General features: G+C 47.1%; 3 protein-coding genes across 3 annotated transcripts; 1 reads left to right on the top strand and 2 right to left on the bottom strand.

The window, feature by feature from the left end:
* Positions 1 to 535: 535 nt before the first annotated feature.
* N7484_003629 (MDR family MFS transporter) lies at positions 536 to 2414 on the bottom strand (the record flags this gene model as incomplete). Its single annotated transcript, XM_057114049.1, has 4 exons — positions 536 to 1228; positions 1299 to 1821; positions 1891 to 2091; positions 2164 to 2414. 4 exons carry the CDS (start codon positions 2412 to 2414, stop codon positions 536 to 538), a joined length of 1668 nt encoding a protein of 555 aa, XP_056974189.1.
* A 1004-nt stretch (positions 2415 to 3418) lies between these two features.
* On the top strand, positions 3419 to 9250 carry N7484_003630 (acetyl-CoA synthetase-like protein; the record flags this gene model as incomplete). The annotated part of the gene is made up of 1 exon (XM_057114050.1): positions 3419 to 9250. The coding sequence occupies one exon, from the start codon at positions 3419 to 3421 to the stop codon at positions 9248 to 9250; it is 5832 nt and encodes a 1943-aa protein (XP_056974190.1).
* A 67-nt stretch (positions 9251 to 9317) lies between these two features.
* N7484_003631 (fungal specific transcription factor domain-containing protein) lies at positions 9318 to 10246 on the bottom strand (the record flags this gene model as incomplete). Its single annotated transcript, XM_057114051.1, has 2 exons — positions 9318 to 10113; positions 10170 to 10246. 2 exons carry the CDS (start codon positions 10244 to 10246, stop codon positions 9318 to 9320), a joined length of 873 nt encoding a protein of 290 aa, XP_056974191.1.
* Positions 10247 to 13472: the final 3226 nt, after the last annotated feature.

Raw genomic sequence — 13472 nt, forward strand, 5'->3', positions numbered from 1 at the left:
GAGTTTCAACACGGGGCTTCATTGCAGCACATATGATTCAATTTAGATAGACGGCCCTGCAAAGGAATCTATTATGGAGCTTATGTCCTTTTTCAAGCTTGAATCGGAGCTGATATTATGGAGATTAGATTATTATATGTATTTTTATCTGATGCAAGAATATCCACAATTCTGTACTTCATCGAAGTACATACATAAAGACCTTTTGAATAATTGCCCGTTGCGCTGTTCATTTTGTATATTTATACAATGCGGGCCGAATGTGATCGTCACGTTTTGAATCTAGGAAGTTGGATAATATAGGTATTTATGAATCATTCCTCTTATCTTTATCCAAGTAGACCAGTGCTGTGTGCAGTTTACCTTGTGAGATGCAGCTGTATTGCCAAGTTTTTGCCACGTTGAAAGGTTCAGTTGGATATAGCTAGGACTTCAGGATATGCTGTATCCCAGGACTGAAATTAAAGTGGAGACTTGGTCTTGACCGAATATGGTACATATGATGTTGGAAAATAGATCTAACATAGTTGTTCCTTTATTTGGTCTCACTGTCACCAGATTCTGCTATCACGGAGTGCTCCTTGTCACTGACATCCAAAGGGCTCTTGCTTCTCACTGATCGCCATTCGACGCCTAACGAAACAAAAAATGAAAGCACCACAATCGCTATCCCGCATTGAAATATATTGGATAGGATGATTTGAAGGCTTTTGATTACCTCATCTTGTTTTTCAACAGGTAACGATTTTACCAATTCCGTTAGACCAGTTCCTGCAGCCAGAGCTTCACTCAATCCAGGTGCGCTCGACTTCAACAAGGTTGCTGCACGGTTGTTGAAAATACTGCTTCCCACGGAAACAAATACTGCCCCTCCCAGGTTCATCAGTGTTGTCACGACGGTCAGGGCCACGGGTACATCGGTTTGGTCGAAGACAGTCTGTGCAGCAAGCTGCGGGCCGTCCAAGGCTAAGCCAACTCCTACACCGCATAGAATCTGAAATCCGATGGATTGACCAAGAGAGGAGTGCACTGTCATGGTGCTCAGAAGTCCCATCCCAACTGCAGCAATTGCACTCCCAATGTGCATGAAAGGTGCATATTTTCCAACCACGGAGATAGCCACCCCGGTCAGGGTCAGAGACAGGGTGTAAGAAACTAGCAGTGGCAAAATGGCTGTGCCGGAGCCAAGGGCAGACTTTCCCTGTACAACCTGGAAGAATATGGGTAGCTGCACCTTTGGTTAGCGACAATTTGGACTCCAGGTAGTCAACATATGATTGTGAAGCTTATTGACTCACGAAGTACTGTAGCATTTGGCTCGCACCACCAATAAGAAACTCAAATATGGAGCCCCAGATCATGCTGCGCTGTGTAATTATTCGTGGTGGAACAGTTGCCCCTTCTCCAAGGTAAATCTGGCTGTATGTGAAGAGGAGAAGTGTAAAAATTGCAAGAATGTAGAGGACAATGAGTTGTGGGCTGCTCCAGGGGTATTGAGCGCCGCCAAATTGTATGATGAGAAGCAGGCAAATGGTGAATGGTGCCCAACAAACAAGACCTATCCAATCGAAGGAGCGCAGTCTAATAATCCATGTTTCTGGGGACTCTTCTTTAGCTTCTTGAATACCAGTACCCAGAGCAACGAGAACACCGCATAATCCACCACAAGGAAGATTCAGGTAGAAACACCAGCGCCAGCCAACCGTGGAAGTCAATGCGCCACCAACAATCGGGGCTAAAGCCCGAGTTGATCCCATCAAGACAGCAAGGCCGCTATTCACCAAGGGACGGAATCGCAAGGGAATTGTGTAAGATGCAATACTATTTCATCTCGCCGGTAATAGTGAGTCAAACTTGGCATGCAGTGTGATAGGATCCATAATAACGTACATCATAGCCCCGGAAAATACCCCAGCTATTCCCATACCTGCAATTGCTCGGCCGACAATGAAAGCTGTGGAGCTCGGGGCAGTGCCGCATAGAAGGGACCCGACTTCGAAGACAGTCAAAGCGGACAAGAAAGTCCACTTGGCGGGAAAGATCTTGTAGAGGCGGCCCCATGAAAGCTGTAGACTAGAGACACTCAAGAGACTGAATAAAAAGTTAAACATGGGTACCATCTGAATCAAGGCGAAGACCTAGGTACAAGTAGGTCTGACTTACTATGCGGACCCATACCAGCCAGAATCAGCAGATGAGTGAAATTCATCAGTGATAGACGGCACCGCCGTTGCGGTTATGTTCATATCCAACGCTCCAATAAATATCGTAAGTGATATGCCTGCCAAGGCCGCAACCAGACCGATTGGCACGCCTGTTTGTGGGGCTTGGGGCTTGGCCTCAACGGGTGTGGAGACTATAGTGGAGATAGCTTTTGGGAGATCATCTTCCCTTGGACTCATTTTCTCCGTCATTGCGCAGACTGGAGCAGTAAGCTATCGTATACGAATAGGTTGGGATATTGTGACCAGTGAGGGGATGTGAGAATCGCTTTCAAAGTAAGGACCTCCGAAAATGCACCAGAGACTGTTTGGCTCGACAAGGACCTGAGTTAAGATTTCTTGGCCTATTCGTATACAACCAAACCTACAAAATGATTCCTACGATGAAAGAGTTTCTATCTAAATGAGGATGAATTCGGATATTGGGTTCACATATGGAGGCGGGGTAGAACATTTACTCCGATTCCGATCCCGACCCTTTTCGCTAGTGTCAGCAACACATAACCAGTTGCTGGCATGAGAATGCTACGCAATGACGTAGCAAGAGACGAAGGAAGAAGAGAGCAACCTGCAGCATCTTGCTGGTATCAGGAGGATCGGGATAGAGGAGAAAAGGGAGGGGTGAGGGGAACAAAAGGGGGGAAAGGTACAGAGAGTAGTCCACTAATGCACGTCATCTTTGGTATTCCAGTGGACACCTTAATTCTCAGGTACAGTATCACAGCCAATCATAACAACTATAGCTGAAGTAGTCTAGATCGAGATGACTTCCTTAGTGTGACCATTGAATGGTATCCAAGAACTATCACTACATTATATTTTGATGGAAAATTTATAAAATCATACGACCATCAAGCACTCGTCTGGCACTACATGAAACGGCTATACCAGCGTGCTGATGGGTCAATATGCAGATCTAGTATTCATACGGATATGGAGTCGGGGTTGTATATGCGCTTCGACCTTAAATGCGGATATATTGAAAGCCTTGCGTATACTACGTAGCGCCGACGGTGTTGATGTCATTTCTTGGGGAAAGCCGTAGTTAGATGCGAATAGTTGCATTAAAGAGTCTTATAAATCATGATGGCTAAAAACCTTGAATCTGGGAAAGAAGGCAAATCAAATACACAAAATATAGACCAAACAATATACCAATCGATAAGCTTGAAGCAATGGAAGCTTCCGGGGCCAAAATGCAATTCTTCGATATCTTTCGCCAGAACACCTCTCTCACCTCTCGACAGGAGCTTGACCTATCCATTTTCCAGGCCCTCCTCACCAAAGAATCAGTAGAGGCTAGGTTTCAGCCTCAATTACTTGTACAGGAGATTGTTACCGCGGCTTGGTTTTTGTTACTCGCTCGATATGCACAGGCAGACTCACTGGATATACAAAGTCTCAGAATCAATCAGCTCGACCTACAATCTACCTTCTCAATATATTCACTTGGCACGCATACTCGCCTCAAAAGTGTGGTAAACCAAGCTAGCACACTTTCAGAGGCCGAAGTGTGTGTAACGGAAAGCACTGTGCATTCCTTTCCTCTGGCAGAGCGCTATGCGGCCAAATTCGATGATATTTTTCGAACAGCCATTGTTACAGCTCCTCATGATATATCAGCAATTGATTCAAAATTATTGGCACATATTTCTTCTTGTCATATTATTGTCCGATGCAATCCCGACAAAATTTCTCTTTGGGTTGATCCTAGGCTGGTGGATATCAGCCTACCTCGCAGATTGCTTTCTCAGTTGGAATATATTGCGCAGCAACTGGTGCAACTATCTTCTAGCCCACTACGAATTGGTGATCTGGATTATTTCAGCCCAGAAGATCAGCTGGACGCAGAAAGAAACGATCCAAATCTCAAGCCAGCGATTTCAAGTCTTCTACATGAAGTGATTGCCTCGTTCGCTAAGTCCAGACCAAATGCACCTGCCATCTGCGCCTGGGATGGTGATTTCACTTACCAGGAGCTTGATGAGCTATCTACAAAACTGGCCAGTAAGCTCATTTACGCTGGGGTTCGCCCAGGGGCTCTGGTTCCTCTTCTGTTCGAAAAGTCCGCCTATACACACGTGGCCCAGATTGCAGTTCTCAAAGCTGGCGGCGCCTTTACAACTCTCCCATACGATATGCCACTCGCTCGTGTCAACGCCATTGTTACCCAGTTAGCCTCGCAGGGGTCTTCGGGAATGCCAGCTGTTGGGCTTTGCTCTCCTTCTTTGATCGCCACATTGGAGCCATTGGTGTCCCACATAATTCCTGTGGATGAGACATACATCAACGAAATCGTTGAGAGCTCAATAGCAAATCCGCCAGATGTCAAGACAGAAGATCCAGCCTATGTCATCTTTACTTCGGGGACTACTGGAGTTCCAAAGGGAGTGATTGTGGAACATCGCAATATTTGTAGCTCTTGCCATTACTTTGGCGGAGATCAAATGGCACTGGGTCTTCCAGGAGTTCGACAATCTCAATTTTTATCATATGCATTTGACGGCTCTATCCATGAGATCTTTTACACATTGGCTAATGGAGGTTGTCTTTGTGTTTTGTCAGAAGACGAGCGTATGAACGATATTTCTGGGGCCATGACACGCATGGGGGTCACACATGCAAAGTTCACTCCATCCATTGTGGATCAGTTATCACCTGAAGATTTCCCAACCGTCCAGAAACTGTTCCTCGGTGGAGAACCCTTGACTACTGCTTGCATTGATCGATGGCAGCCAAGAGTTGAGGTCTGGAACAATTATGGCCCTGCCGAATGCACCGTACAGTCCACTGTTATCTGCTGCAGTGATCCTAACTGGGCCACTGGGGTAATTGGCCACGCAGGAGCCAGTCGATGCTTTGTGGTAGACCCCACAAATCCCCAACGTCGGGTTCCCAGAGGCTTTATTGGAGAGATTTTGGTTGAAGGGCCGAATGTGAGCCGTGGTTACCTCAACAACCCAGCTCAGACAAGCCGTGCTTTTATTGAAGGCCTCTCCTGGGCTTCATCAGGACGCTTCTATCAGACGGGTGACCTAGGATATGTGGATTCCCATGGGCTGTTGACTTGCAAGGGTCGAAGCGATGACCAAGTCAAGATTAATGGACAGCGTATAGAACTGGGTGAGGTTGAAACCCACCTCCAGTTGGTGCTACCTGGGAATTCTCGTGGCGTGGTAGACGCGATCAAGCCGTCCGGGAGGAACAATATTCTGATCGCTCTTGTCCAAGTAGACGAGTCTTTAACCCAGTCCTTGGCCTTTGAGACATTGAAAAGTCAGATCAGAGAAGGTCTAGGACAGGCTCTTCCCCCGGCATTTGTTCCCTCGCAAATCGTGCAAGTGAAAGAAATTCCACTCGGGGCCACTGGAAAGACAGACCGAAAGGCTCTGCGCAATATCGCAAACAATATGATTTCTGGCCTTCTTCAGCAACAAAAATCTGTGAATTATGCCAAAAATGAAAACACTGGCCCGGCAGTCTCAGAGGAGAAGGAGAAGAGACTTCGGGAGATGTGGGTGGAGACTCTACACCTGTCCACTGAGACAATACACTCTCAGTCAGATTTCTTCCACTTAGGTGGTAGCTCGCTGTTGGCCATGCGCTTGGCTGCCCTCGCTCGCAAGCAGTGTTGGAATCTGACTGTGAAGAATATCTTTGCTCATCCTGTCCTAGGTGAAATGGTGAAATTTGTCTCCCCGCTTAGCTCCACAGATCTCGGATTAGCGGTCAAGTGCTCTTCATTCAAGATTCCCTCTCAGCTCAAGTCTGAGATAGCGATAGATTGGAAGATTGATGGAAGCATTGTCCAAGATATTTATCCCGCTACTACAATGCAGGAGACTTTCCTCGCTCTTGCTACAGCAAATCAAGGCGCATATATCATGCAGTACACGTTCACTATCCCTCATGGAGTCGATGTCCAACGAGTCCAAGAATCTTGGAAGCGAGTCATACAGGCACATCCAATTCTCCGGACTCGATTTTACAATACTGCATCTGGGCTTTTCCAAGTAGTGTTAGTAGACGAGTTTCACTGGGAGGAACGATGTGAACCAGACTCCACGGAGCTGCGCAAGCGGATTAAGTCGAGCCTTCTGATGCCCTGTCAGCCCTTGAGCCAGCTTCACCTGCTTACCGATAAAGAGATCGGTACGCAGACCTTGATTTGGACTGTCAGCCATGCCTTAACTGATGGATGGACAAGCTCTCGCCTGTTCAGCGAGATCTATTCAGTCTATGCCCGCGGTATTGCTGTGCCCCCTACGACTCCTTATACCAGTTTTGTGCAGGCATTCATGGAGGCGCCAAAGGATATGGATATGTTTTGGAAGAGTCAGCTTGACCACGGCCCTGTGATGGAATACCCCATCTTACCATACGCTAATTTCCGACCTGAGACGAATTCACGGCAAGCAGGTCAGCTTTCTATCGCTCACCGGTCCAGCACCTCTACATACACCGTGCCCTTGATGGTTAGAGCCGCCTGGGCAATCACCATTAGTGAGATGACTCAAAGAGAAGATGTCTTATTCGGTGTCAACTTGAGTGGTCGTCACGAATTTCCAGATGTGGTCGGTCCAACAGTCACGACTGTTCCGCTGCGGACGACCGCGAGTGGGTCGCTTACGATCGAGGAGTTTCTGAACCAGCTGCGAGATCAGTCAGTACGCACGATGCCATTTGAGCAGACCGGTATGCAACGCATTGCCAACATTGATAACAGAAGTCTTCAGGCCTACTGCAAGTTCCAAAGCTCATTGGTTGTTCAATTGCCCCGGGAACAGGTTATTGGTGATATTTCCTTGGACTGGATGCATCCTACACGCTTGGACACAGTCTCAGCACATGGTTTAGTTGTCAACTGCCTTGTTGAGTCGTCTGAGATAAATGTTTGGATGAACTACGACAATCGTGTCTTGGGCACAGAGTCAATGCAGAATCTTATGAGTCGCTTTCTGGCAATTCTTTCACAGGTTCTAGCTATGGAAGAAAACCAAACCATCTCTCAGATTCGCACTAAGAACCACGATCTGCATCTTTCTACCTCGCTTCAACCCCACACCAGAATTATCGAATATCTTGGACAAAACATCGATGCAAGCCGTGTTGAAAAACAAATGGCGGCTGTTGTTGGCATCCCTCGGCATAGTTGCCGCCTTGAAATGATTCGACCCAATGAAAGATCAAACTATCGAGTCCTCGCGGCATTCATTTTCATGGAGAGACTCGAAAAATTTAAATACCAGACCGCAAATTTACAGTTGCAACTGGGGCAACATTTTCCGAATTACATGATCCCCAGCCTCTATGTTCCTATCTCTGCACTTGAAAGCTTGAGTTTGGGTAGTGATTATCTAGAGAAATCTGCTTGGAATCATAGTTCAAAGTCTGCTGCCGCTTTGCTATCTACTCCTCTTCTCACTGGTCTCACGGCTGTGGAAGAAAGCTTGATGAAGTGTTGGACAGATGTCCTCGGTCGGACCGACATCACAATCAACGATAGCTTTCTCTTCCTTGGCGGTGATTCAATCAAAGTTATGCGGCTCGTCTCTGCAGCACGAGCTGCGAATTTGCGGCTGTCTGTCGCCTTTGCCATGCAGAATCCTGTTTTCCGACAGATGGTTGCGGGTGTAGAGGTTATTGAGTCGCAGGCTCTTCAAGGAGTTCAGGCTTGGTCACTTGTGGGAGGCAAAGAATCACTGAGTCATATCAGTGATGAGATTGAACAGCAAATTGGTCATTGCATGGAAGATTTGGACGACATTTTCCCCGTGACAGGATACCAGAAGTCGACATTCTTGGACTCCTTACGTACTCCAGGGACTTGTGTGCTGCAAACTAGATATCAACTCGATAACAACGTGCAGTTCCCGAGAATGCGAAGCGCATGGAGAGACGTTTGTATGGAGTTCCCATGTTTGCGGACAAGACTAGTACGTGCAGATGGCTGGGGCATTTTGCAGGCTGTGGTTTCGGAGGTTGAAGAGCTCCAAATGATGCAGTTTGAAACCATCCATCATCTTCAGAGCCACATGCCGAAGGTTTTGCTGAACATGACATGTTTCGGTGCTTCATTAAACCGAGGAATCTTTGCCGTTGTAGGAGAAGGAGAAGGCCAAGAGCGGTACCTGATCTGGTCCATTCACCACGCTGTCTTTGACGGGTGTACCTTGCAAAAAGTTCGTAAGGCTCTAGTGGAAAGATATCAAGGAGCGATCTCTCAGAAGTCCTCCCCGCTCCAAGACTATGTCGGCTTTCTCCAGAGCCAAGATCCAGTCGCGTCAGAGCGATATTGGACCCGATATCTCAAGGGGGCAGATGCAATCGCGTTCCCACATTACCCGACTCCAGAATATGTGGTCCGACCTCATGAGACACATCGGTTGGTACTGGGTCTTAAGCGATCGGGTGACCTGTCGATCACTATGGCGACAGTAATCCATGCTGCATGGGGAATGGTTCTCGCCTCACTTACTGGCACGAGCGATGCGACCTACCAGCATCTCGTAAGTGGGCGCACCGCTGCTGTCGACAATATTGATCGATTCGCTGGGCCAACAATTAATTTGGTGCCTGTGCGCATCAAGGTAGAAGAGCGATTGTGCGCCACAGTTCGAGGATTCTTGGCAGAGATTCAAGCCCAATCAACAGAAAGAATATCTTTTGAAGGTGTTGGAATGGATACAATTATTTCGATGAGGCCTGAGAAAGTACGGCTCTTTGATTTTCATCATATGTTGGTCATCCACAGCGATTGCGGAGGAGAGCAAAATTCGGAGGATCCAGATAGTCCAATTCATAAGACAGAAGAGTCCATGAATTTGGATGGGTATCTCGGGCTGATTGTGCAATGTACTATCAGCCATTTTGGAGTGACAGTGGATCTGCGATGGGATGAAAGCCTTCTCCCACTGCCAGTGATCAACACTCTCTGTGCGCGTATGGGTTTCTTGTTGCGCGCACTGGTCGAGGGTGATCAATCGACCACCGTGGAGGACCTCCGTCGACAATGCCATGCATTGTAAAGGTGTTTCAGAACTGCATCATGGTGTATCCAGTATCGTCTGCTGAATTCATTTTAAATTTTAGTAATCAAATGATACCACTGTCAAAAGCCATATCTGGATCCGTAAGCTCGCTGAAGTAGGCCCCGCTCGGGATTTCTAGCCCAAGATCCTCCATGCGAAAATCGAGAGGATCGGCCATTTGCATCCAGGTGCTGGAGTCCAACCATTGGGTGTAGTCGGGGTCACAAGGACCCGAGGAAAATACTTGCCAGTCAATATCCAGCCCAATAGCAGAATCAGCGTCCGTCGCCGGTGATGCTGTTGAAACTGTGCTAGCGGTTGACATTGTCCTAGCTGGGGATTCAAGCACTTGATCGAGGATTTTGCGAAGGGTACGTGCCACTCGACGGCAGGGGGCATGGTTTCCTTCGGTCGTTGGAATACTCTTCAAACAGCTGATAAAAACACTGAGTTCCTGGATGATCTCCGATCGGGGGTGAATCTCCGTCACGTTGGCTATAAGGGCAAGACACTGGGGTCGGACCAACAATTCTATGGCAAGAATGGCTGCAGCAGGGGTGCCATAAGACATGACAGCCCAAGGAAAGAAGAGGAACATCTCTCCAAGGCGGTCCCGATGGGTGTATATCATGGTCATCACATTGATAATCGCTTTGGCGGAAGACAGCAATGGCTTGTTCTGGCTCAACGGTACAGCTTGTGATAGTCGATACAATAGAAAGATGCTTTTGTGATATTCCAGGTGCAGGAATACGGTGTTGAGAAAGTCAAATGGTGCTAGGTGTGCATTGTCGTCGGGATTGTACTGCAACCGCGAAGGTAACCCCGTGTAAGTTGCTTGTAACCGTTGTATGATGTCCCTAGTCCAACTTTCAGCTTTCAATGCACGCGCCTTTGAAGTATCATCATGACTTACCCTTCCATATTGTTCAATATCTCTGCTGTGGGCCCCATCGTGAGCTCCAAAATCTCTTCTCGGTGGCGACCAAGCATGGAGAGTGCCCGCAGATAGCTGACTGGATAAGACATCTCCCCAGTACTCCAGCCATCGGAATCTAGCAAACTGAGAGCAAGGTCCAGGTCATTTCCTCTCAATATTAGTTGTTCATCACTCAAGTCCAGCGGAAGTGGACACTGATTGAACCGCCAAGTTAGTTGAGGGGGACGCCCACTAGAGGTTGCAATGGATTTGTCTATGGTAAAAGCTCGATGGAAAGCTTTTTGCTCCAACTGCGTTTGGATGAAGCACCCGTGAGGTGATCTGAGAGAAAGACACAGATTGTTCGCAAGCCGCGCTAGATTTGAAACGTTCGTGTAATTATGGTTTGCTGTGCAGTCCTTCATTAGCAAACATCACCATGCACAGATACAATTTCCGAAGTAAGATGTGAATAAGAAGCTTGGTTCCGGCATATACATACAATCGTCACCATCATAGGAATTCTGAATTAGTGTCATGCTTGCATGGGCATTGATGACGTTAACACTAACAATCTCCTGAGCTTCACAGATGGAAAGACACGCTTTTATCCCTTTTCCCATATCCCTGCAAGCCTGGCCCTTGTGACAGTCTGTCAGTAAAGGGTGAGAAGGTGACAGGCTGGCGCACGCTGAGCCATATGCAGAGAGTAAATATGCCAGTGAGTCCCAGGTTGTGTTATGCCCTGTCCATGACTGTAACCATTCTACCGAGCCACACAAAAGGTCTTCAACCCTCCGGTTTGTTGTATTGATCCACAGCCGCTCAATCACCGGCTCTAACTTTTTCAAATCCAAATTGCCTGAAGGCTCCTTAAAGCAGCCTTCGAAGCATTCCCACCAACCTTCGTGCAACAGACGTAGATAAGGCTCATGACACCCGAAGTCGGGGAACTTGATAATATGATCAATGAGTCCTTCACACATAGCCCATGACGGGATCTGGGCCAAAGCCGTGGCTGCATGTTGCAATATTTCCGGGTCTTTCCAATGCAACACCATGCCTGGCATGAGGCTGGACACCGACAGCTCTGGCTCAACTTCAATATTATAATCACTAAATATTGATCCCCAGTTCGTCGTTTTTCTAAGAGCGTCTAGTCGGCTGCCAGACGAGAGTTCAAGCCCCATCTCTCGGGGGCGGTCTCCAATAGTGTCAATGTCCGACAGTGGAGAAGGCGATAATAGAGAGTATGCAGCCGATATTGCAGCTGTTGAAGGTCGAGGCCGTGCTTTTGTGGGTTTTTTTGTAACGGCGGCGGTCTTTGGGTTACTTGGAGAGGATGATTTTGCGAGAGGCGATAGCAGGTATACGCAAGTTTCTGTCCGCTTAAGTCGCACACAGCGACCACAATGTGGGATTGCATGGTCGCAGGCAAGTTTAGATTTTCGACAGTTCTCGCAGGATGATTGCTGTCCATTCTTGCGCCGAAACTGTGACACGGGCAACGCTTGCTTCATAATGATACGGCTGAAATGAAGACAAGCACCCAGTATGGTACAAAGAAAATGAATAGAAAGGAAGGAGAGATCTAGTTCTTCGCCGACGAAGTAAAGAGACAAGGATGAAGATGGCATTTACCACTAGTAATAGCGCTAATCTTAGCTAATTCCTCGCCGGTCATCATTGCTTCCCCGTATCAGGGGATTTTTCCCACGTGGCATCCCACCGGGAACGATCTTCCGGATCCCACATCCAAACCACGTGCTTTCTAAGCCCTTGTTCGTATTACTTCCATAATGAACCGTGATCTTCAGTGCCTAGAAGCTCCATGGTACCCACGTCTTCCGTCCTGTTGCCATTTACGCCAAGCAGCTGGTTACCAGTTTACGGGGTCTAGGTGAAGGGGCCAAAGCACATTTCCAACAAAACACCTGTATCAAGCTGACAACTGAGACCAGGCTGCCTAGAGTAAAGTGGAGTCATTCTTCTTACGCGGTTGTAACATCACTCACGTAGCCCATAATATTCTTAGAAGGCCAACCTTTCAACATAACAGCAGCGGCTATCCATTAGACATGGATCACATCTGTGACAAAGAAGTTGTTGGGACAGCTATAATAGGAAGTATTAATAACACATGAGCATTTCCAAATGGCGACCTTGCTCCGGGATATATGTGATCCCTAAAGTGGTGCTGTATTACTGTTCTCTCATCGACTCCGAATCCGACCTCGAAAGTCCAGCATAATGCGCACCTCCGACGGCATCGGAGTTGACTCAAGGTTCGGACTCGGACATGTTTTTGTCAATTGTGGGATGTTGGTAGATAATTATGGAGAAGCAATCTAGTATGGATGAGATGCATCGGATCCATTGTTACCTCTATCAATGATGTCTCGTTGCAGGGAACGGACGCTTACTACAGGATGTAGCTCGGGTCAAGTTGCACTTTACCTCCGATCAAGTTGCACGTGACTTTTGAGGTGGGGCAACCTGATGGGAGCCTGAGGCCGTAGTTTTCAAATTTCAAGCAGCGTTAATACTCACGTAAAAAAACACGCGCTCGATACATCTTTCTAGTTTTAAGCCTGAACGAACTCAACTTCTGTAGGAAGTAAGAACTAGTTATTAACTCCCTTTAAGTAGTATCTTAGATAAGTTGACTTACTATACGAACTTAAACTAGTTAGTGACTACCCACTGACTTGTTTTATGATAACTAGTTAGTAATCAGTTATAATTCTAGATTAATATTACCAAGATAAATTATAATTATCAAAGAGAAACGAGTACTTGACTATATTTAAGGGGTCAGTTTAGGGATTAGGGGGATTGGTTCGGGGGTTAGGGTAGTTAGGTTAGGTGTGGCAGGAATGGTAAATTCGGGTAGAGGGTTGGGGTGGTATAACGTATTTCACCACGGAGCGAGCCGTCCCGGTCGGGCGAGCCGCCCCATCAACTTCAATTAATTCAAACCAGCATAATTCACCCGAAATAACGTAATATTGAATATCTAAGCTATTTAATCAAATTTGGATAATGTGTTCTCTTGTGACCCTGAATATTATACTCTGAGCATCTTGGTGGCGCCCTAGGTCGTCGTTCTTGTGCTTCTGGTTGACCGGTTGGCTGGTTGGATGGAGCTTCAATTTGACCATTTCCATCATTTTGAGCTATTTCTCGAAGCTTAGCGACAGATAGGCCCTCTGGAGCTGATATCCGGAGCTTAGAACGTGCTTTTTTTGACTCTGATTTCTCCGCTCTAGCCCGTAAAAGCTTGATATCTTGAGTCAGAAG

The sequence above is a fragment of the Penicillium longicatenatum genome (genome assembly GCF_028827895.1).
Source record: "Penicillium longicatenatum strain IBT 33135 chromosome Unknown contig_2_segment0_segment0, whole genome shotgun sequence".
NCBI lineage: Eukaryota > Fungi > Ascomycota > Eurotiomycetes > Eurotiales > Aspergillaceae > Penicillium > Penicillium longicatenatum.